The following is a 26,641-nucleotide window of genomic DNA, read 5'->3' as shown; positions in this document are numbered from 1 at the left end:
ATATATATATATCACATATATAGCTACATTTATAAGCACTTAAAATATTACTTCTTTCTGAGGAAAATATGCAGTCTTTGTTGGCTTTATATGCCAACTCAAGTTATACAGACTATTAAGAGAAAAGAAAAAAACACCTGAGCAAAGAGAAGTCTCTAATGAAGGATTCTTTACTGTCAATTCATATCTTTAAGATAAGAAATATTTCTCTCCAATCTCACACTCATACAATCATATCCCTTACTTATCTAAAAAATGACAGCTTGGATGATCCCAAAAAGGAAATGATAAAAAAAATTTCCATCCACAGGAATATGTTCTGGAATAAGCTTTGACTGCTCATCCAATGAATTTCCTCTCTTCCCCCTCCTTAATACTCTATTATGAGACAACACATCGCATTCAGAATACTATATACTTTAAAGATAGCTTTTCCTTCTTTCCATTAATTGTATCCGCTTTCACAAAATTACACTAAACTTCCCTTGTGAACGATGTTAAGTATCTGGCTCCTTTCTTTCTGGCCTCTGTTTATTTTCCTCACCAAAAAGTTTCATCTGTGATTATTTCATGATTGTTATGAAGCCTTGTTCAAATTCAGTAGTAACAAATGATGTAACACAAAAGTGAAAAATATTAAAACATGCAGTAGAATTCCAATAAATCAAACTTATTGTATTGACAGGAAAATGCTATGGGTCAAAATATGCCCCTTAAAACTTACTTAAAAACTTCAAGGATTCGTGATTTTATTGGCAAGGATACTTCCTTCACCAATGTGAATCATAACCCCCTTAATTTGGTATATGATCTTTATGAGCTGTTGTCTTAGGAAAAAAATGGTCACCTAGTGGCCAATCTTCTGGTGATAAGCCTCTTTAAATGTAGTTAGTCTGAGGCTGGTCAAAAGATAAAGGTATACAACCCATCAAGGGGCCCATTTATAGCCTTTACAACTTTGTGGGATCTGCTGGATCTTGTGTTTTCGTGGCACATCCTTTAAGAGCCTTTAATTACTTCTATACCAGGCTTAGGCATCAATATAGAAGACCTCACAGCACATAAAATTCAGGTAAAATTCTGATACTAATAATCTGGCTCCGAAAGTCATTGTTACAACGCTTTAAAGTAAAATTTTAAATTAAGTTTTAAATCCATATGTATTTTCCATTTTATAGATATCTTTTTTACCTTGTATTTCGAATTACAATAGTTCAAGGGAAGACCTGAGTCAAATGTTCCCTCAGATATTTAGTGGTTGTGTGACCTGATCCTGTGCAAATCACTTAACCTCTCTCAGGCTCGGTTTCCTCATCTGTATAATGGTAATGACAATAGCACCTGCCTCACAGGGTTGTTGAGCATCAAATGATAGAACACATGAAAAATAACTGCAAATTTTAAAGTGCTACATAAATGTTAGTTTTTGTGATTATTATCAGTGAATACTTTGTTTTCCAGACCTGTGACTTCATTGGTGAAGAGAACACCTACCATGGAAAAAGATCTACAACTTAGGTGCAATTTGTAAGATTAAAGAATTGTTTAGAGGGACTGAGAGGTGAAATGACCGTAATCACACAGTTAGTACATGAAAAGTCAGAGCAAGAACCCATGTCTTCCTGACTTCAAAGCCAAAGTACTATTAACCATGCCATGCTGAACACATTATTAAGGCCAGAAATTTTTTTTCTTTAGTGGTATGTTAATATTTTATGTTAAATCAAATTGCATGTATTACAGTGAAGGCTCAAAATCTCTAGTGGACAACAGTTATCTGCACAAGTTTCAAATGCAGGATAATACAACTTTCAAAATGTACCTAGGATGACCCAAGGCTTTGTCCCAGTTCTGATTACAGATAAGCAGTGTCTATGAAATATGGTAACTGATTATTGATTCCCCCTCATACGAAAGTCCTCAACAGCCACTGGTATACCTTTACCAAACAACTATAGTTAGCCAGAGTCCAAGATAGGACTAAATGGGGGAAGAAAAAGAAAGCCACTTAAGAAAAGGAAGAAATATACACCCTCTCTGTGATAATACAGTTACATTACATAAAAACACAGGAGTATTACCTAACATATACCTTCCACATGAACCCTTTCCTGATTCACCCAATTTACCTTATTCTAATTGGGCACATATTCTCCATATCCTTATTTAAGAATATATTTTCTCTTTCTGATATGCTTTTCAAGAGTAAGATTTGTTTCATTTTTGTCTCTATATATCCCCAATACATAGCACAGTGCTTGCCATGTAACAGGCACTTAATAAATGCTTAGTGATTGATTTATTAATGGAAACATGATTTTACTCTTTTTAATTTTTTACTAAGAGCCAGAAGTTGTTTCATTCTGCCATTTCATTCATATGGAGATTTAAGTTTCAGAGAGGCCAAGGGTAGAGCTAGTATGCTATGACAGTGAATTATCTGATGCTGAGACTTCCTACTATTAAAGTGGGTAGATAAAAAGAATTAATTGCTTTGTAAAACTTCACTCTAAATGGCTATTACACAACCTTTGCTTTTTTCCTTAGAATTTAAAATTGTTTTATATTTTAAATTGTGACCTAGAGACAGGAGACCTCATGTTCCAAAAGGATATAGGGAACTGACATTTCTAGTACATGAATTTAACTAAAGGTACTTTTTAAAAAAAATCTTCACCTCACATCGTGAATGAATAAATCATTCTTATTCGAATTAGGATTTTTTGGGTGGCTGAAGAAACATCTCTCTTAGCTTGCTCATGGGGCCACACAACTGTACCTAAGGCATGCAATTATAAGGAGGTAATGCATGCCCTGGAGTGGCTTACTGCTCAATCAATAATTTTGACAGAACAGATGGGGGGAAAAATTAAACATCTAAACAAACTGTCTGCACACCTATGTTGTGAAAGTAAACTGAGAACTTAGATGTACCAAATTACTGTTAATTCATTTTTTAAATGTTGCCTATTAACCTTATATTTCAGGTGACAAGCATCCCCTTTTCTATTGTCTACCGAAGTCCATCATGTATTCTTATCAGCAAAGGTATCTGCTTGCCAAAAACTATGACCATTCAGGATTTTCTGATTCAACTTGAAAAAAAACATTTAGTAACATGAGGTTGAACTTCTTTACAACACGCAGGATGTATTCTTTTTATTCTTCAAGATATATCATTTAAATTATGGCTTCTTTGTACTTTAATTGTATTTTTTTCCTGTACAGTTCTCAATTGCTATAAAAATTCTTATGAGACTGAAAATGCAAATGCCATTTGCTATGAATTAGAATGTACTAAGTTGTAGCGCTTGCCCTTAACACATACACATACACATACATATACATATATATATACACATACATACATACATACATACACTTCAAGGACACTGTACTTAAAAAGCAAATTGCAGTTCAAACAGGAAAAATATTTGAAGAGAAAATAGTCAAATGGATGCAGGTGCAATTTCATCAGGGAAATGACTTTTAAAAGGCACATCCCCCTTGTTTCCTACAGTTTCACTGTGCACAGGCTACTACTGTGTTGCCACAACTAGCTCAGTCTTTGCAAACACCTTGAATAGGGAATTCTTTGTGGTTTTTGTGAGATCAGCCTTAATGGAAATCAGTGAGGAATAGCTACAGAATGGCCAGAAGTAGTGGTGGTTTTGCTTTTGAGTTCTCTGGTTTCAGAAAGCTCTTATTTAGACTTCATATGGAATTTACAGAATCACACAGCTGTCCAAGCAAGAGCATGGGTGCAGGAACTGTGAGAGTTACAGCTAAAGGGGCAAGCACATCAATTAAGGAAACAACATCTTGGTGCTATAGACTCTACGTGGCTCCCTCTGGACTAGGTGCACAAGTAATTTTAGTTCATATTTGAACCAGAGCTAATGACAAGGCAGTGGTTTAGGAGGATCCAGAAATATTACACAATAGATTGGCAAAGAAAATGGAGCATTAAATATTTTCATCTAAGAATTTTCACTCATGATTGCTGTGTGGATATTCTTAAATATGAATTCAAAATATAAACATTATCTCTATGAAAAAGGTAGCTGTTATCCTTTCCCTTACTTTCCCCCAACCACAGAACAAAAGATAAGACTCTTACAGTGTTGCCTAAATCAGTACCAATCAACAAAGATTCTTGGAAAAATTTGGATACTTTGTTGAGGGTGTGTGTATAAAAAGGTTTTTGTAAGTATAGAAGAAAGGTTTATGTGTGTATGTATGTTAGTGTTGCCTAGGAAATAGCACGGGACTTACCATATGTGAGAGACTTAATAAATGCTTGATGACTTGTTGACTTGGTATGACCAAATAAGTCAGTCAACAAGCATTTATTAAGGGTCTACTTATGTCAGTCATTGTGCTAAGTGCTGGAGATTTTTCTTTTCACCAAAAGCTTAGAAATTGTAAGAATATAACCATTACCTTAAGACAATAGTTTCATTGTGTCTTATGGACTCTTAGGGAAGACTATGTAAAACATTATACTTGTCACCACACAATTAGATCTGCTGATATTTCTTTCTCTGGGTTAAGGGTATCAATGTACCTTCTTCTGGCTGCAGTTTTAGAAGCCTTAAAAAAGGCTCAGAAACAACATGCTGATTAGGAGCTATTTACACTTTAGAATGACAGACACACTGCATCATTTACTGTAAGTAGAATATAACTGCACCCTCCAAAGGGAGGAAAAACAAAACAATCACATTTGCCACATGTGATACCAAATTACTTACTAAAAAACAATTAACATAACTACTACTTACCCTTAACTTACCTTATCTAATATTACATAATCTACCTCTTCCCAATCATAATGAATATTTGAGTTACTAGCACTGGATATGAATATTAAAAAATCTATTAATTTCCCAAATTTTTATTTCATTATTTATATTTTGCCATATAGCATTACACTATATTTGAGCAAATATTTCTACCTAACTGGAAATAAAAGTTATTAAAACAGCATGATGAAGTTCAGGTTTTTCATTAAAAGTAGGTCAAAAGTAAGGTATTATATAAGTAGGTCACCAAAAAGGCTGGGTAAAATTAAAGGTAAATGTACTTTCCAGAGGTGTTTAGAAAAGTAAGGAAAATGCCTCAAAATAATTCCCTTCATTACTTGAATAAAAATTATATTTTACACTTGGATGAAATACAGCAATAGACATTTTTCTAAATATCAGATGAACCTTGCTAAAATACATTTCCTTACAATTGAATCATTTTTGTAATGTCTTTCTGTTAGTTCTAACTTGACTATCAAATAATTTTTATTTTGACACGATTACAGAAGTGCATTTCTCTAGGTTTCCAAAACCACCTTATTCAACCTTCCCCATCTGTCACCATCTGCTTCTTTTTAGCATGTACTTTTTGTGTGATCACATAAGCATGTGAAAAATAACTAACATTCAGATGATTATCTGCTGGTACATTTGAGGACTGGGCATAATAAAAGTGAACTGCCAAAACGTACTTAACACTTTTAATTTTGTTGGGTCTTGCATGTAAGCTACATTTGATTTTCAAACTGTTTTACAGTTGGAAAGTTGATCAGGTACTGCTAACTCAAGACCAAAGCTGAGACTCTAAATAATTAGCGCCGCATAAAACAGTGTAGATTCAATGAGAGCCATACCAAATAGTAAAATTTAACAGCAAGAGTTTATATGTTATTTCTACTTTATTCCATAACTTTTTGGGTGAGAAAATACAATATTCACTGCAAAAATATTTTTGTGGGGTCAATTTTATTTCAGGTCAAGTTTAATCCTTATAAATATGAGAAATTTGAACACAATAGTTTTCCAAATTCCACCATTAATGCATTTGAAAATGTTAGTACATTAAATATAATATTTGTTTATATATCTGCCAAGGCTATCTTTACAATCCCTTAAAAACATAATTTTGAAACAAAAGGTCAACTTTCCAAACTGAAGAGACCCTGACCTTCACCAACTGATATCCAAGTAAAATAGGATACAGAGATATTCATTTTAGTTTTAATGAATGGCTCATAGAAACTAATTATATTTATCTTTGTACCCAGCAGCAATTACTGTCAAATGTAAGTGCAATTAAAAATTTAGTGCAAAGAATTTAAGTAAAAAGTAAATAATTCTTCTATAGATTCTTTTTCAATTGAAACCAACTAAACCTTCTTGGTTATGTGAAATTTGAACCACGGATTCTACCTTAAAGATAAAATATACACAAAGGTTTTGAATGATCTTGTCTATCCATTAATTATTTTGCATTTGCAGCATTTAACTATGCCATAACAATGTCAAGGTATCATACAGGTATGTAAGAGACATCTATAGTAGCTTGCAACAAGAAGCTTATTTGGTGAAATGATACCATTCTACAAGAATATGAAATGGGTAGAATATTTCATTCTGAAGCAGTCAATAGTACTCATGTGAAAATATTTCTGGTCTGAGACAAGATGACTATTCTTATGACTATTAAGCACTGAAAATATCATATTCGACATTTTCAGGGCTCAAATGAACCTGAAAGAAATTACCTAAAGCAGAGATAGAGGTTTAGAGAGAATGGAGTAACAGAGAGCAGAAGATATCAATTGGGAAAAAGTCAAGGGTAGATGTTGTAGAAATAATCTTAATAGATTCTTGAGTTAAACTTTTATTTCTTTTCCAAAAACCAGAATATTTATGTTCTAAGCTACTATAAGATTTATATAAGTGATGTATATGACAAATATTTCAAAAATTCAAAGATCTGTGCAATACTGAACGGGTAATATATTCTTCCTCAGCATCTCAATCACAAGGCAAACAGTCTTCGTGAAGTGCTATGGATAAAAAACATCACTGGACAAATACTTGTTGTCTCAGCAGCATGGAAGAATTTCTGAAAGCTAGTACTCTGCGCAGAGTGCATAATCTTCGAGAACCCAGGGCAAACACTATCATATTAGAAAGTATCAAAGTACCATTTTATTCACTACCAATGTCCATATTAAAATTTTGTGAAAAGGTAGTTATTTCAAGAGTCAGCAACCTCAAACAAGAACCAATGTAATGGTGTTCATCACTTCCCTCTAAAGATAACACATCAACACTACAAATTATACATCCTAATTTCTAATCCTTGAGAAGGTGACCTCATTTTAATAATATCAATTCACTAAAATGATTTTACAAAGTATATATGTATTTAAAAACAAGAAACAAAACATGGTCTTAATAAAAGAGCAATTCATAATTCTTTTTGAACAGAAAGCCTATTTTAAAACAATTAAAATATTCTTAACTGGTATTTTTGGTTTTTGTTCTTGGGGTACATTTGCATAGGAAACAATATCTTGGTTTCTTAGGAGATCATCTGTTTCTGAAATGAGATTAATTATCTCCTTTAGAAATATTTTCCCCTAATTATGACATACTAATTCTGTTATGCTAAATATGGCAAATGTATAGCACAGACAAATGAATTCTGGAGAAACAAATAACTTGTTTTTCCTTTACATTTTCTAACAACAGCATTCTAAAAAACATGATATTGTATCTGATTTAACATTGAATAATGATCTCCGAATTTTTAGCTGATATTATCAACTGAAATTTAAGTTCTAATTCAAATATATTTTATGTTTCAGGGAGGAATGTTTATGATGTCTCCACAAATGATGTTACTGGAAATTAACCACATTTAAAATATTAGTACTTGACTTTAGGAAACTCGAAATTTTCTCAATGCAAATTGTACCTCTAATTAACTAGAATGTTCCAGCAGAAATATAATAATGAGTTCTAATGATACTAATAATCATACCAATTTTGTAACCACAGTTGCTTCCCAATATTTAACAATTATCATTCTCTTTAGCCTTTAGAAAACATTCATAGAAAACTTATGACTCCTTGACTTCTAAATTATAACTTTTTTTTTGCTGAACAGTGGTATGCTATAAACCAGCACCTCATTTTTCTGAAGATAATTGACATTGTTCAATGTTCAACTGAATCCTTGGTATCCTTATTACTATGTAGATTTTAATTTTAATTTCTCATTTTTATTTAATTTTATTTTTTGAGACTGATATCCTTATCTTGGCCCATCCTCATATTAATCATCATGACCTACTTTGTTTCTGACTAGGGTTGGGAGGAGGAGGGAATAAGCATTTATTTAGCACCTACTATGTGCCAGGTAGGAGGCAGGTAGGTGGCTCAGTGGATAGAGCACTAGGCCTCAAGTTAGGAAGACTTGAGTTCAAAACTGGCTCCAGACACTTATTAGCTGTATAACCCTAAGCAATTCATTTAACCTCTGTTTGCTTTAATCCACTGGAGAAAGGGAAATGGCAAACTACTTCAGTATCTTTGATGAGAAAAGCCCATGAATGGTATGGTTTATCAGGGTCACGAAGATTCAGACATAACTGAACAAAAACAATGTGACAAGAACTCTGCTAAGCACTTTTACAAATATTATCTCATTTGGTCCAGTATGCTCTTCTTCAGGCAGCCTGATCCCTTAACTCCACTCCTGAGGGCTTGTCATATTCGTGCCAGACTTAGAGGGGACACCCAATTGGCCTAGTCTACAGCAGCTCAGAACTCCTAAATTCAAGCAATCCACCACCCTCAAGTCCCCTGGTAACAGAAGCTGTTACAGTCGTAACTACCACACTCTGCTCTATGTAGATGTTTAAATAGTTAGATATTCCTTTAACATCAAACAAGATGACACAGCTGGTACAGAATATATTCCATTTATCTTCTTACCTTTTTAACTTTTTCTCTTATTCTGAATATCTCAATTGATCTGGGTCTCAACATGGGCATACCCTCTAATAAAGATAAAAATCTACCTATGTTCTCTTGTTCTGTAAGGATATTGTCTATATGCTCCCATAAATGCTGGAATTGGTATTAGACTGGTTAAGAAAAACAACTGCCCCATTCTTAGTTGTACTATACAACAAACACAAACTATAACCAACTCTGGCAAAATGAGTGGTGGTGATCAGTCTTTTCCTACCTTTAAATTTTTTATGGCAATAAAAATGTCATGCTTCCTTTCAGCATGGAAATAAAGCAATGCATATACATTTTTGTCTCCTTGGATTGCTTTTAACTCAGCAGCCCACCAAAGATATATGCCCACAGAGGCTGGTTCTTATTTAGGATCAAGTAGGACTGTCTCTAGTGCTCTAATACATATAGCTGACTCACATTCATTCCTCTGGGATATAATTGCCCCTCAATTTAAGGGGCAGCCTCTACTTCTTCTATCGTTACATGGATTCCATTGGAGCATATGGGCTGTTCATAGATTATCCTTTGCACACAACCAGTTCATCTTTTATTCTTAGTCAATCATACTAAGATATCCTTTACGTTGCTTCTCTTGTATTATTCTTGGTTGGCCATGTGTTGCAACCTATCAACCCTCACAAAATGATTCTCCAATTCCTTTAGGGTAACCTTCAACAAAGTTTTCAATGAATGTGTAATTCCATGGATCTTAGTCATGCAGCATCAGAAGAAGGATACTCTTATTTTTTCTAAATGAGCCTTTGTTTCAAGAAGAAACTTGAAGTCATTAAACATACCACACAATTTTCAAAGGCGATAATCCAGCCTGCTCGCCTCCTTCTGTTCAATTCTGGGCCCAACTCACTGTCTATGTGCAATGTCTGTCCAAGATATATGTACTGATGGTACCAACTCCATCCAACTGCATATTTTAGTCTAAATAGGCATTCCTCATCTACTTGTTTTTTTTTTTTCCCCAGTGTAGAGAAACCTAACTCTTTTGGCTGTTTATGAATCTCACTTAAATGGCTCTTTGTGTTCTTAGGTTTGATATAATCAGCATCAAGTCATCAATAGACAATAGCATCTGGAGGACCTTAACATTTTTAGAAAATTCTTCCTCCGCTTGAATTCTGAATAGGATCTTCTGTATGGCAATGGCAAATGCCTTTCGCCAACTTACCTCTCCTTATTTTATGTCTTGATTAATATTAGTAATTAGAGGCTAAATAAAGAAAAAGTTATTGTCATATCTTTTAAGGAATCTTATATGGTTTTGATATATGCAAAGGAGATATCTTGTTGACATAAATTGCTATTAACAAATACTATTGTAGCCCCTATACTGTGAAGTCACTTATGATTATTTCTTTGTTTCCAAGTATAGTTCGTCACACAGTTTATGAAACCACAAACAAAAATCTTAATGTTGAAGTCATATAGCAAACTATGATGAAAATATATGATCAAAATTTATCAGACATAAATATTATATATTTGAGTAATGATTCCAAATATGGTGGAAAGATCCAAGATATAAACCATAGAAAAAGGAAAAAAACACCTTTATTTTCATTATGGAATTGTTAGTGTATTTGCCTACTATCTGTCTCATGCTGCTAAAAGGATTTATACATTAATATTTAAAAATTGCTCAAGTTATAATACTACTTCGAACAAATGAAATACAATTTTATTTGGTTTTAATTCCTGCCAAAAATATGTACCACCATTTTTAAAAAAACTTAAATATTTCTTGTCATAAAATAATTGTGATAACATGAATTTTCTCTTTAAGTTCCTACAACCTACCTCAGGTGCAAGGTACTCAGGTGTACCACAAAATGTCTTCATTGTAGCCGCATCTGTGATCCCTTCTTTGCAAAGTCCAAAATCTGTAATTTTTATGTGGCCATCTTTATCCAACATCAAATTTTCCAACTGTATATTAGGAAAGAAAGAAAGTTTAAAATTGTCCTCTGGTTTTCAACAACACATACTTCTGGGAAGGGGAAAATGTATCCCAAGTTCTCTAAAGTTTTCAATACTTTACAGATTAAAGATGAAATTATAGCTCCTACTTTTGTATAGGGTAAAAAGTACATTATATTAAATATTTAGGAATTGTTATCATAGACCTTCAAAACAAGCAAGGACTCTATGGCTTTAAAAGTCATTTTTATGTAAGTTGTGAAAACTCAGGACTGTGAAACTTGGAAAGGCTAAGAGTTTCCTCCACCAAGCCCCACTTCTAAGAGAGGCATAATAGAAGACTGTCATCTAACAAACTTTCCTGTTTTGTACTTAACTTTCTCTAAATAATCTCAGATGAGCATTTTTTAAAAAATGTATCCATAGGAAATCCACTACTATTTTTCAAAATACTTAGTTTTTTAAAAAAATCTAACCTAAACCTAATGTTGTAAGAAAAGTAGAATTCTGATAAATTTCTTCATTATTAAATATAAAAATGGACAGATAGTACCCACACTTAAACTCAGAAATAAATGTGTGTAGGCATATATACACACAGAAGAGCTTTGGCTTGGTTTTTATTACACACGCACATACGTATACAGATCACATTTATTTTACATACATGTATACACACAAATACAGAACCAAATCTACAGTAAGAAGTAAAAATCAGTTTAATCCTTTTAGTAAAATATACCTAGGTATAGAGTTGATAGATTTAACTACTGTAAGGGATGCCATTGTTAGTTAATCAAGTCAATTCAAGTCATAAGACTATCTGCTCACAAAACCTGATATTGTGAACCTATGACTTTTGCTATTGTGGAGTTCTTTCTCAGTCATGTCCAATTATTCATGACCCCATTTAGGGGCAAAGATACTAGGGTGGTTAGCCATTTTCTTCTCCAGCTCATTTTACAGATGAGGAAACCAAGGCAAACAAGATTAAGTGATTTGCCCAGGGTCACCCAGCCAGTAAGTGTCTGAGGCTGGATTTGAACTCATGAAGAGGAGTCTTCCTGACTCCAGGTCCAATGCTCTATCCCCTGATCCACCTATTTGCCCTATGACTTACTTGTATATTCAGTCAACAAACATTTATTAAGTATCAACAATGTGCCAGACATAATGCTAAGCTAAGAGTGTGGAAAGATGACATGGTCAGATCTAGGCTTAAGGAAGTTCACTTTGATGGCTGAGTGGACAATGAACTGCAATGATGAGAAACTTGTAGCAGGGAAACTAACCAGCAGGCTACTGCAACAGTCCAATGAGATAAAAGCCCTGAACTAAGTTGATAGCAGTGTTGGAGAAGAGGAGAGGATATAATATAAAGATGCTACAAGGGTAAAAACAAGAGGCCTTGGCAAGAGACTGGATATAGGAAGTGAATGCAAAGCACTGAGGCTGATGACACCTAGTCCTGCCTGCACCTGGATAGGAACATCCTCTACAATGTCCTAGATACCATATTCAATGATGGAGGACACACTGACTCTTGAGTCTGCTCATTCTACTTTTTGACAGGTCTACATGTTAGGAAATTTGTCCCTTATACTGAGCCAAATCTGCTCGTCAGTAACTCTTGTCCATTATTCCTACTCCTAGAGTCAATTAGTATAATTTGAATCCCTCTAAAATACTATAGTCTTTCAAATACTTGAAGATATCTATGATATCCCCTAAGTTTTCTCTTCTCCAAGGCTAAATGTCCTCAGTTCATTCAACCAATGTGATGGTGTCTTCTGTCATAACCCTGGCCATATGCCGCTTTGGACCTAGGTCAGTTTATCAATGTCCTTCCCAGAATGTGGTGTTTGATAATGAAGACAGGGTCTAACCCAGATGAAGCAGAGTACAGTAAGGCTATACATACTCATGTGGAATATTATTCCTCTTTATGAGGTCTAGGATTGCTTAAACTCTTGTTGAACTTGTAGTCTACAAAACCCCCAGCCTTCAAATGAACTGTTACTTAGTCCTATCTCCCCATCCTACACTTCTGTAGTTGATCTCTGGAGCTTAAGTATAGGACTTTGTTTTTCTCCCTATTAATTTTCTTACCTCAAGATCATTATTCTAGTCTTTTACAACCAAGTTTTAGCATTTTTTTAGATGAAGCATATTTTTAAGTCCACTTGAGTAAATTTACCAGAAACCACACATAATAAACAAATAAATGAACAAATGAATAAATGAATAAAATCTATGTGGTACTTAGTATGTTTAAGGCACTGCTAAGTACCTTATAATTACTATCTCACTTGATTTTCACAACAACCCTGGTGCTGTTATTATCCCCATTTTACAGATAAGGAAACTGAGGCAAGAAGTTAAGTGACTTGCCCAGCTAGTAAGTGGGAGGCTAATTTGAACTTGAGTCTTCCCAATTACAGGCCCTGTACACTATCCTCTGCGCCACCCTGCTGCCTCAACTAACTTCTTTTGTATTATGTTTAATCCACAACTAGATACAACTGAAAGTGTAATAGCACATCTATTATGTAAAAGTGAGACAAAGTTTTTCTAGATTAATTTGAGTATCTATTATCACTCTTATCAATTTGTGTGTAACTCATTATCTCTCTTAAGTGAAACTGTAACTGTAGTCTGTCTTAAAAGAAGGTGCTATATGGGGCGGCTAGGTGGCACTGTGAGTAGAGCACTGGCACTGGAGTCAGTTGGACCTGAGTTCAAATTAGGCCTCAGACACTTGACACATGTACTAGCTGTGTGACCTTGGGCAAACTGCTTAATCCCAATTACTCTGCCAAAAAAAGGGGCTATAGCTTTTATGCTTATTTTAACTGTCTATATCAGTCTTAGGGTCAGACTCATGATTGCAAGAGGTTAAGATTTTATGTTATAAATAAGGACTATATTCAACTATCAGCATTGTTTAGGAGTTTATCATTTATTCTTTATGTTTTCTTTGAGGGGCATAGGGAGGGAATCTTTGTCTTTTAGGCCTTTTATAAGCAATAATAATGGATGTTTTAAGTTGGGGTAGGGTATTGTTGGATTTTATGACTGAGTTTAAATACAAAGTCATGAGATACTATCCCCCTCCATTCTTCTTGTTGACTGCCATATCATATTGGGACAAAGAGGCTGTTTATTTGTACCTTTGTGCTTTTGTTGCTACCTGCATTGAAAATAATGAGATTGAAAATAAAACAGAAAAATTTTGTTACTGCTGATGTGTGAGCATCCTATTAAGGAGTTAACTGGTACATCTCACCCGCAGAATTTTTAGACATAATCTTATTATACTCAAAAAGTTATTGGTGTCTGTTGAAATTCTGATTAATCATTCAACTGCTATCACCTAGGGCTAAGAGCTATACAGTTTGGAAAGAACATTATTAAAGCAACATCAATAAATGGTTTCCATCATTCAGCACTCTCTTCATTTTAGCAGCAAAATATCTGGTAAGAAGGTGGAAATTTATGAAAGTAAATACAAGGCAAAGAACTGTGTTGTCTGAATTCTTAGCCACGAATACTGCAAATTCCAGCAGAGAAGATAAAAGTCCTAGGACTGCTATAATTAGGAAAGAAGGGAGAGAGAGGGAACCATGCTCTGAGCCTCAGCTTTGGGGACCCAGACATCCCTACTTATGTTCCTAGGACTTGAAAAACCTTTCTGCAATTAACAAAGGTCCAAATTATAGGTGTTAGCTCTAACCGTAAAAGCCATATAGTCAAGTAATCTTAGAGTTAGAAAGGAGCTTAGAATCATCTTTGGACAAGCAATGGCTATCGCTCCAAAGATTAGAAAATCAACACAAATATAAATTTCAGTGAGGTTCTGGATCAAAGTTACTTTTTATAAACTGTTATAAAAATAAATCCTGTGATTCTTCTGATGCAGCTATGTGGTTTATTTAAGTACTATTGTTAAGATTTTCTTTTCTTCTATAGGCTATTCATAGTGGAATCAATACTTGTGGATAGAATAAGATTGAAGCAAATACCTTGTCACTTTATTAACTTTTAAAAATGATTTATTACAAACAACACTGAACAACACAATGAGCTAAACCTGCTTTGTAGCTATTTATATACAAATTATTTCAATGCATAAATTAACACAATGACTTTTTAAACCACTGTATAGTGAAGTCTCTATCAGGATTATTTATCCATTTTCATTTGTTTTCCTTTTATATCATTGTAGTTGATATAGATTCTTTTCTGCTAATTCTGCTTTTCTATTTAGAATTGTTTCGAAAAGGTATTTCCATATTTCTATACATTTCTCAAACTTTTGGTGTTAACCACATTATTATATTTGGTTGCATTAATGTACCACAATGTATTTAATCATTTCCTTATTGTTGAACATTTAAGTTGCTTCAAGTTATTTATTTTTTGGTAACTACAAATTATGCCACCATGATATTTCAGGGTATATATTTTCAACATGGAATCGCTGTATCAAAGTGTATGGTTACTTGCTCATTGCTATTAATTGCTAGACTGCTCTCCAGAATGATTCTATCAGTTCACAATTCTACAGGTTAATGAGTGTACCTGTATGCACAAACACTGCTGACATTTAGTTTCACTAATTTTAATTAAATTTTTTTGATGATTTGAAGGTTATGAGATTGTATCTCAAAGGTTTATATCTCTTTAGTTATTAATCAGGTTGAACATCTTTTCAAATGAATATTAACCATTTGTGGTTCTTCCTCTGAAAAAAGTCCTCCTCATATTCCTTCCCTGTCATCTCCTCTCCATGATTATTTCATTCTTACATCCTTTTAAAGTACTTAAAATCTATCATCTGGCTGGAATTCAGTAAGGTATACAGTTTAAACTGTAGGTCTAAATCCATTTCCTACCAAATTACCAACCAATTTTCCCAAGTGCATTTATTAAATACTAAATTACTTCATCTATTTTTGTTTTCTATGCTTTTCAAACACTGATATTTTGTATACATTTGATTGTATATTTTGTGAATTTTCATATAAATTTTCACATATTATTTATTTTTGTGTGGTGAGCTATCAACTTGTTATTTCATTTTGCTGTGGGAAAATTAAAGTGTAGAAACACTGTCCACTGATGCAGATAGCCCCCTCCATGCTCATTGAAAGGTTAAGTGACTTGCTTACTTAACTAATGTTACAGAGTTGCCATGTGTCAAAGGCAAAACAAACCTAGATCATTCTAATTCTAAGGTTGGGCCTCTCGCCAGGCTCATTTAAGATGATGTGACACTAATGTATTATGCTGAGATAGTTACATCTATTTTCCCTTAAGAACTTGGGGCCTATTACATAATAATTTTTTATTCCCTATTTAGTCATCTGTGTGTAAAGCATTCCCATTTGCTGTTGTTAAAAACAACAAGATTTCAATGAATTCTCTGTGTTGGTGAACTCTTAGTCACCAAGAAATGTGAACTGTGGGTTCCACTATGTTTTGGAAAATTCAGAACTTCATGTTCAGCAGAAATGGAGAACACCATCCAGTTATAAGTGATGGATTTGGAATCACAGCTTTTGTTGTTATTCAGTCTGTCTGACTCTTCACGACCCCATTTAGGCTCTTCTTGGCAAAGATACTGGAGTGGTTTGCCATCTCCTTCTCTAGATCATTTTACAGATCAGGAAACTGAGGCAAATAAGGTTAAGTGATTTGCTTGGGATCACACAGCTAGTAAGTGTCAGAGGCTGGATTTGAACTTAGGTCTTCCTAACTCCAGGCCACAGCACTCTATCCTCTATACCTAGGCTACAACTAGGTTTGAATTCTGGCCCCACCACTAGGAAGGTCATAAGCTCTCTGGGTCAGTTTCCTTAACTACAAAAAGGAGTTGTATTAGATGACCTCTGAGTCCCTTTCAGCCTAAATCTATGATCCCATGTAATTATTTTGAAGGGTGTATGTATAAATATGCATGTATACATGTATATATGTATATATATGATGTGTGTTCACACACGCACATCATATATACATATACACTCATATACATATATGCACATATACAAACATATATTGTGTTTCTTAAGTGGACTTGCATACAGAACTAAAGAAAGTCTAAAGAAAACTGCCCAGATATATACTGAACCACTGGAATGGACTCTTCAGGACATGGGGACATGAAGGAGTCCCACCCCACTTCAAGTCAGCTCCTCTGGTTTTGTTAATAGCAAAAACCAGCTTTTATAACAGCAATTTTAATGGAAATAGCATCATTCACTGATCAAGGATTTAATTCTTATTTTTTGACTGCCAAAAATTTAATTGTCATTGTGTTGTCTTCATAAAGCTGCACTTGAAATCATCAAGTTTTCACTAAGTTTTAAAAAGGAAAATTCTTTGTGATTCCTTTTTATGTGACAGAAGTTGACTGTGGCTGGTTTAGTTTACAAGCATCCTCTCAACTCTGTAACAGCATTTAAAGAAGTAACAGGAAGACATCGGTGTTTCTACTTGTAGTGAAGCAAAAAAGGGTTTCTTCAAGTATTCAGAAGTTGAACAAGTGAGAATAAATAAGTATGAGAGAAGAGATGGCTCTTGGAAACTATCCCCAGAGGTATAAAGGACTGAAGTAAATAAATACTCATAAAATGATGGTGATCCAGAGGCAAATATAGACCAAATACAGAAAAGTCAGAACGAACTGAATAAAAGCTGCCAAATTACGTGTTTTGTCATTTGGGGACACTGTGAGCATTATTTAACAAACGCTAATGACAAAACAACTAAATTAGCATTTTGGTCACCAGCAAAGTATGCATTAATCAACATCTATGTACTATCCAAAGTAAAACATTACCGTTACAATAAAGAATGATTAAAAATATTGACAGAAACGTGGAAGAAAAACACCCAAGGCTGCTTTTGGCCAGGTATGAAAAAGTCAAGCCTTTAGACTTTGTTACTATTTATATTCTACACTAATTTTTCATTCTGGAAAAAAAAGCATTTGCCTATAACGTCTTGTCAGTTTGGAAAGAGCTTTATATGTGTTCACAGAATCATTGTTTTTTTTCCCCTTTAATATGCATGTTCTAAAACATTAGATTGTTTGAGGGCAAGGGGTAGGGGAGGGCAGAATTTACTTAAAATGGTGTAACTAGAATTATTTAAGAAATAATAGGTATAATATCTGTCTAAACACATATGGTCATCAAAATGACTTATTTTTCTTTGTGTAGAAATGTCAAAGCTATATAATGTCAGAGCTATTTGAATTGCAAATCAATTTATTATATAATATACATAATATTATAATACATATAATATTATAATATTATATAATATACATAATATTATTGAGTTAGGTTACAAAGTCATACATTCCTGAAGAAAAGGGATTATAGTTTTGTGTTTGGCTTGAATATTATGTTTGCAATTAAAACACTTTAAAGCCAAAAAAAGTCTAAAGCAATACAATCAAAAGACCATGGACACAAGTTAGATGTCCCCCAAGGCCCTATTTCTTTATGTCATTTGGTGGTTTCACTGGGTTTAATGGTCATCTCTATGTAGATGATTCCTAAGCCAATACATCACAGAATCACAGAATTTGGAAGGGAATTCAGTGACTATCTCTAGTCTCTACACAATATCTATTTAGTCCATACACAATAAGTAGAAATTAAATCTATTCCTTGAAATTCCCCCTTCAAGGAGGAATTCACCATTTCTAAAGGCAGCTCATTCCATTTTTTGTCAGCTCTAATTATTAGGAAATTTTTTCCTCACACTAAAGCCTAAATTTGCCTCTGTACAACTTCTTCCCATTACTCATATTGCTGACATTCAAGGCCAAAAGAAACAAATCTAAACCCCACTCTACATGACAACCTTTCAAATACTTGGACAGAGCTACTACATTCCCCTAACTCTTCTCTTCAGGCTAAACATCACCAGTTCCTTCAACCAATTATCACATGACATAGACTTAAGGTTGCTAGGTGATGTAGTGGATAACACATAGTATGCACTTTAAAAAAGGCTTTCTTTATCTTTCCTTCTTTCTTCTCTTCCACCATTATTAGCCCCCTTCCACTGGATGTTAACATCTTTTTATATTGTGATGCGCAAAACTAAAGACAATACTCAAGTAAGGTCTTACCATAGCAGAGTACAGAGGGAATGTCACCCCCTTATTACTGAAAGGTATACCTCTCTTAATGCATCTCAAGACTGCATTAGCTATTTTAGTTGCCACTGAAACCCCCAGATCTTTTTAGATAAATTGTTACCTAATCATGTCTCCCTACCTTGTACTTCTGAAGTTGACTTTTTTACCCAAGTACAAGAATTTACATTTATATTACTGAGTTTCATCTTATGATTTAGCCCAATGATCTAGTTTATTTTTGCCTCTTGATTCTGTCATCCAATGTGTTAACTACTTTCTTAGATTAGTGTTATATGCAAATTTGACCATTATACTATCTCTGCCCTTGTCCAAGTCGTTAATAAAAATTTTCAACACTGCAGTGTCAAGCAAAGATGTTCCACTGCAGACTTCCTGCCACATTGGCTTTAAACCATTAATGATACCCTATGAATCTGGTCATTTGGCCAATGCTGAATCCAACTTACTATATTACTGTCTGGCCCACATCTCTCCATTTTTTCACTAAGAATATTGTGAGATACTTTATCAAAAGCTTTGACAAAATCAAGTAAGCTATAACATAGAGTTCTACATTAAGTCTTTCACCATCTTCTACAGTGCTCTGTTGCAGCTGGTCATCTTTTAATCAGGAAGAATACAGTTCTTTACTAAAAATTATATTCTATAGTTATTGTTTTGGAACATCATTGTGTATGCTTCTATTTACTTTTTCAGCTAACTATAGTTGTCTGTACTACCTTTATATTTGTTATTTATCTCTCACAAGCATTGTTACCCAGAAATTAAAGGTGTGTGATATGAATACAAACAAAAAAAACCCCAAAATGCTGAGATAGTCAGATTGAGAAATATTGGCACTAGATAAAGAATGAAATGATGAGAACTTTTTACATGCAGCTATGCAGACATATTAGATTATACAAAATAAGAGTTCCTGAAAAGTTATTTGTGACTAATACTTCGTTGAAGCAAATAAATCAAAATCTAATGAAAGTACTGGGGTACTTTTTAATTGAAAGGAATTCTTTGGCATGTCGTATTTAGTATAAATTGTCACTAACTCATTTACCCATTTTTATGGACCTTGATTTTCACATGCTGGTTTGTTTATAGTATAATACAATACATGCTTTTAAATCAGTAAGCCTAGTTCATAAGAGTGTTGGGAGAATAATTTTCACACATTCTAAAGTATTTTAATAAAGGTTTTCAAATGCCTATGAAGAAACAAATCAATAGCAACATACTACACACTATTATTAGTAACCAGATGCTTTTCAAACGCTAAAACTTCTTTAAAAATTGAATATTCAAACCCTTAAAGGTCTTAGAACATCAAGAACTGTAAACTCAAACTAAAATTAAGATTGTATCCCAGGTAAACATCCTGATTTACTACAAATATTTCTTTCGAAGTAAAGGATTTCATACGAAATCCAGGAATAGAATTAAATATCTTAAGGGTTTTACCTACTTACGAACTCACTTAATTTTTAGGAAAATGACTAATATTATTCTTAATTATAAGCCTTTATAGAAAAAATTAAACTTTTTCTATAGTTAGGAAACATTTATTTGTATTTCAAATATTCAGAAATACAGAAGGTACCTTTAGACTAGTGAATAAAACAGTATGCTTTAGGCTGTGAAGCGCATTCTACAAGGCACAGTTTTTTCTCAAAACCAAATCAATTTTTTTCAAAACTGTGTAACTTTGTAATTACTTTGTGTTTGTCCCCATAGTCTCTGAAAAAACAAAATTTGATTACTTTTTTTTTTACCTTGAGATCACGGTACACAATCTTTCCGGAATGTAGATAGTCCAAAGCAGAGACAATTTCTGCACCATAGAAGCGTGTGCGGTCCTCAGAGAACACCCGCTCTCTCGACAAATGGAAAAACAGCTGCAGGGTAAACAGCAGGGACAGGATTGTAATAATTACTGATTTAGTGGGGGAAATTAACACAAACATAAAACACCTCTCATCACCATATTGTGATGATAGATAGTGTACTCTCAGTGGACACTCAGCACTCTTAGACAGCAGCTGGCTTATCTTTTCCAGGTTTCCAAGGGGAAACTGCGAGCTGTTAAATCAGCGTTTTAATCAATATACCAATCTTGTTTAAGACATTCTGTTTGCTACCCATTTAACCTTCAGTTACCAGAGGAAAAAAGTGTATATCATCATCCTGTATCCCTTCTTATTCTGTCCCTCACCATTTCCTCTTTAGGATGAAGTATTGAGTCATATTATTAAAATAACAACATGAGTATGGCTGTATGATTTTCAGTTAATTACTTAATTTACTTTTGTACTAAAGAGAAAAAAAAGACTGGCATTATTAATCTGGACATTGCTTAACAAATGAACTACAACAATTAAAAAGTTTGTAATGCTATCAGTAAATAGCCCTTCAATGACCTGATCACTAGATAGCTAGAGACAATAAACCTCCCTAAATCATGACTTCTTAACTTCCTTTTTGTGATCTACAGCATAGCTAAGCAGAGCAAATTCTTTGGTATTCCTGATGGGGTTCAATATTTGTTCTCCCTATTTTGAATCTGTACTACTTAATAAGTCATCCATTCCTTAAAAACAAATAATTGACTGATAGTTTTTAAAGTAATTATAAAGCAATATAAAAGTTAACACTTTGAAACTGTACCACTCTAAAAACATATTAACTAAAAACACTGACATTTTTTCAGAGTCAAATATGATTTAAATTTTTCTAAATAATGTCTGTGGCAGATTTTTGAGTCACTTGTTTTATAGATAAGCAAGTTGTTCACCAATATGCAGAGTTCATTCATTTGCTTCTGTCTACATACATGACATTAAACGACTGCACTAAAAATGAAAAAAATTCAGCTCTTTACCCAGATGTTCTCAATTACTTGAAGATTTGATATCAGATAAAAAATGTTATGATGATCTGATTCAATTTGATTTAATTCAATTAAGCAAGGATTTATTGATTACTTGTTGATGTATGAGGCATTGAAGGAGATGCAAAGCCAATAAGGTATAGTCCTTGCCTTCAGAGAGCTTATGAACTTTTTTATTCTCTTTGCATTGGATCATTTGATTTTATACAGACACATGAATAGGTAACATCTATTTCTAAATCTTGTACTGGCAGGACTTATCTTATAAGGAGGGAAAGTTAGCATCATGATATAATTTTAGAGGATACCAAGCTGGCATCACTTACTCAAAAAAAGCTGCCTCATTCATTATAATAAATTCATTTCTTTATGTTTCGAAATATTTGGGGGGGGTATCTTCAAGAATTGTGTGGAGTGACAAAAATAATCCTGAGAGAAATTGACTATAGTAAAATGACTTCAATCTGTTCTGAAACCTCATTCAAAGCACTTACCTCTATATTTATGGCTCTAGACAATCTGTCCTAAATCTGCCTTTCATCCATTCACATAACAACCATTTATTAATTGCCTACTGTGTTCAAAGTAATATGACAGGAGCTGAGAATAAAAAAATGGCCCCTGTCCCCTTTCCACCTTTATATCTCTTTGCTTCCCTATACAAACTCCAATTAGTCTAATTCCAATTAGACTGGTCTGTTTACTATGCATTGAACATGTGTTGTGTATTCCCTTCTCCCTGATGTTGCTATTTTTATCCCCCCCACATCAAACGTCCATTCACCCTCTTCTCTGTCCACTGAACCTTTCCATTCTCAGGTCAAGTACCACTGCCTTTCACAAAGCCTCCACTAACACCCTTGCTCACTCCATTCTCTTCTTCTGAACATATATACCAGGGGGGCGGGAGGGACCTGTGGCCTGGAAGCCATATATACTTTGCCTATACCACTCATTTACTATTTACTACTTGGGTTAGCTGGGGTTTTGTATGCTTAGGTCTTTTTATCCATCCTTTTACCCATAAGTTCTCTGAAGTGAGAAAATCACTTCTGGGACTTTTAATAAATCCCACAGGAAATATATAAGACAAGTGTGTTATAATGGAAAGTACACTGGGCCTGCCATCAGAAGACCTAGGCTTGAACATCACTACTCACATTTACTCTCTTTGTCTCTGGTAGTCTGAGGTTTTATTTAGCTAGCAGAAATAAAAATGTGCAAGGCTTTTTACTCATTTTCATTTCTTGGTTAAGCACATGAACTGGTGGTCTTGATGGCTTAGCTGAGTTAAGCTGATCTCTCATCAATAACTTTAGGATTCTTAGAGGAAATACTGTGAGCAATATCAGCACAGTAAGATTTGTTGCATATTAAGAGCACATCTAGCTCTCTGACACTGTGCACCAAATTGCCTGAATTCATTAGGTAACATATTTTGTCTTCTTATTGCTTCTATAACCAACATTGGGCATTAAAATCTGGCTCTTGAAATTATCTTGTCACCCACTGGTCAATGCCTCTTGGTATACACCAGTTTTACTTGACCTCAACACTTCAATCTGACTGGAGTCAGATGACATTTTTGGTTCTTTTCTTAACTAATCTAGGCTTCATGAGATACTGGCAATCGTGTTACCAGGAAAAAGATAGCTACCCCCTAGGTGGGCAGTGCCAAGGAAAAATGAGAGAAGGAAAGACTTCTATTTTCTTATTGACCTTATGAGGGCCACTTCATCTCCATAGGCTTGAATATCCTTGGCTATAAAATGGGGGTGATAATATCTGCCTTATGTATCTCATAGTGTTATTGGAATTAATTCAACAAATATTCTATAATTGACCATAATATACAAAACGCTGTGCACAGAGCTGGGATCAAGTATGATAATTGGTGTAAACTTCCATATACAATGTCAGCTATTATCATTAAGCAGCATTCAATAAATATTTCTAGGATGAGTGCTATATAAACACATTATAGAAAAATTTTGTTAGTATGCATTTGTATCTGGAAAAGAGAAGTGGTCCCTTTTCAAAAAGACCTTTTCAAGAGGAGATATGTCTGATCTTGTGTTACTACAGAAGTAAAGTAACAAGGCAATCAGGAAAGCTGGGAAGAAGTTTACAGCAATTTCCCTGGGGGAAAAAAAACAAAGGGAAAGAAGTAGTTTTAATGTGGAGAAAAACCTTCTGATTGAAGAAAAGACCATACTCTGAGTGTTCTTTTTGTTGCTTGTATGTGTAGAAGGTAGGAAAAGGCTAGATGAAGAACCTGAATGAGTCACGCCCTTCTTTTAAATAGTCTCACAAGACAGGAAGTGTGAGGAAGGATGCCAGTGACCAAGAAAGTCACATGCAAGGACTTTTGATGCTGAACTACTGAAGAACCCTGAAACTCTTGCTAAATCCCATGTCAAATTTTACTCACAATTAAGGGTTTTAATACAAACTGAAAAAAAGCATTCAGTTAAGACCAGGGAGAAAACCAGGTTTAAATTAGGAATTTATGATTGGTGAGAAAGTCAACTTTTTGTAAAAATATAGCTATTTGTTGAAAGCTTTCTTTATTTGGGCATCCCATTCAAATGTTTGTGTTCAAACTGGTTAATTTTTGTATTCAATTATCTTAATAGTTATATTCTCAATTTCTTCTAAAGCTTAAAGACACTAAGTTAAAGTCAATTTTGAAAGTAAGCTGAAATAGGGCATAGGATAAGCCCCTGAGACAGAGGGGACTATTACTTTGCATATGAGGAAACTTGGATATGATGAGGTCAAATGTCCTTTGGGGGGTGCATATAAGTGTGAAAATTGGGTCTCCCTTTCTCAGTCATGCTGGAAACCCAAGCAGCACCTCACAGGTTGGATCCTAATGACTGAACCTTTAATCTACCCTGTTTTTCTTACTTAGGATGGTTCACCCCTGCTTAGACAGACTGATAGCCCTCTAGTCTTGGAAGCTCACCATATCAGTGCCATAGCCTAGTATGGATCAGTCCTATTGCAGCTGAGATATCTCAAACTCAAGCAATCCAGCAGCCACAACTTCCCACAGCTGAACGGATTATAGGTATGCTCTACCATATCTGGCTGATGTCAAACGACTTTTAGGAGTCCACACAAATAGTCAATGACAGAGAGAGGTTCTTTTCCATAGAATAAGGTATCAATATAAAAATCATGAATGTAACTAAAAGAATGCAAAATAATTTGAAAAATCCACTTAAACTGGACAGTTTTAAAGTAATTAGGCAAGAATGAAATTACATATTACAAATTAAATATTAAATTACTATGTTAAGAAGCAATACTTAGCAGTGGCTAGAAAGCTATTGCCCTGGACAATTAATTTAATTTTTCAATGCCCTAGGCAACTCTCTAAGAATATAGAAGTTACACAGAGTTGCTATGAAAATTACAGTATATATTGGTAGAGAGAGTTCCTTTACAAGATACTACCCATACCTATGAAATCAAAGGTCTAGAGCAAATAATCAACACACACACAAACACACAGAGCAATATGAGTTCAAATGAAAATGAACTCTATATCCAAATACTATTGTAAGCATAGGCATAAACTAAATTCTATATAATACACATATGTTACATGCTAAAAAGAATTTACAAATGTTTCTATATAATGAAAATTAAGGCAGAAGTTCTGATTTTGAAATATTTTTATTGGAATCATCACAGACCTGACACCCAAAAATGTATTCCATTCAAAAGAAAAAATGAGTTCACCTGGGACAGGCAACCACTGTCTCTTTAGAATTTTTAAGTTTCTTTAAGTAGAATTTTAAGGATTTAAAGGATTTAAGGATTTGCCTTAGTGTCCTCAGCTATAAAATGGGCATAATAATGGCATCTACCTCAAAAAGCTGTTGTGAGGATTGAATGAGATATTCATAAAAAATATGTAGCACAGTGCCTGGCAAACAGTAGGTACTTCTTAATACATGCTCCCTCCCTTCTTCTCCATTCCTCAAGCATTCTGTTTGTTCTGAAGGAAATTTAATAAACCATTGTTGTTGTTCAGTCATTTCAGTTGTGTCCAACTCTTTGTGCAAAATAAATGGTGAGTAAACTACTGTTTTTGCAAATGTTTCCTTGATCATAAATCAGAATGTTCACTGTGACAATAAACTGCTGTATTCAGAATAGTAGTCTTGGTTCTTTTTAAGTGCATTAAAATGCAGTGCATTTTATACCAAATACATATTTGTAATTCCCAAATTCAGAATTATTTAAAGTTCTAGTCTTAAGTTGATTTTGTTTTTGAAAATCTTTTGTAATAGCTTAATAATCACTACCCAGAGAATTGCACAATATGTTTAATACAAGTCTCATTAATTTCAATGATTAGATTCATTATCATAATATTGATTGAGCTAGGATCTTGAGTATCCTAAAGACAACTAATTAATTAAGCAATAAGGCATGACAGTCTGTGCAATAATGCTGATTAACACACCCCTTGGGCCCACAGAAGGACCCAAGGTGCAGTAGAATAGCTCTAATTCAACCTAAGGTGAAATGAATAAACATGACTATCTTTCATAGTTTCAATATTGTTACTCATTCAACAGAGTGAAAATTAAAATTATTTTATGACTAATAAAAGTATTCTTACAGTTTTAAAATAACCCATTGCAATAATTCTCCAGATGATTCCAGAAAAACAGCTTTTATTATCCATTCATTTTCTGACATACATTTTGCAAAGCAAAAATCAGTTGTAAACTCACCAAACTTTAAACTTTGTTCTTTAAAGCACAACTTCAGTGAGAAGAGTATAGGGAAGAACGCTGCATTTAGAGTTCAAATCTC

General features: G+C 34.0%; 1 protein-coding gene across 1 annotated transcript in view; it reads right to left on the bottom strand.

Annotated features, from left to right (window-relative positions):
* Nucleotides 1-26,641, bottom strand: part of AKT3 (AKT serine/threonine kinase 3) — a 429,482-nt gene that overhangs the window by 46,029 nt on the left and 356,812 nt on the right. Inside the window, exons 8-9 of the mRNA XM_036754934.1 lie at nt 20,691-20,813; nt 10,629-10,757 (exon numbers count right to left, since the gene is read on the bottom strand). Coding sequence (XP_036610829.1) covers nt 10,629-10,757; nt 20,691-20,813 — 252 coding nt within the window. The remainder of the gene's footprint in view (nt 1-10,628; nt 10,758-20,690; nt 20,814-26,641) is intronic.

Source organism: Trichosurus vulpecula, chromosome 4, assembly GCF_011100635.1.
Source record: "Trichosurus vulpecula isolate mTriVul1 chromosome 4, mTriVul1.pri, whole genome shotgun sequence".
In the NCBI taxonomy this organism is placed as follows: Eukaryota; Metazoa; Chordata; class Mammalia; order Diprotodontia; family Phalangeridae; genus Trichosurus; species Trichosurus vulpecula.
The sequence above is the reverse complement of the archived record's forward strand: the minus strand, read 5'-3'. Positions and strand labels throughout refer to the sequence as shown.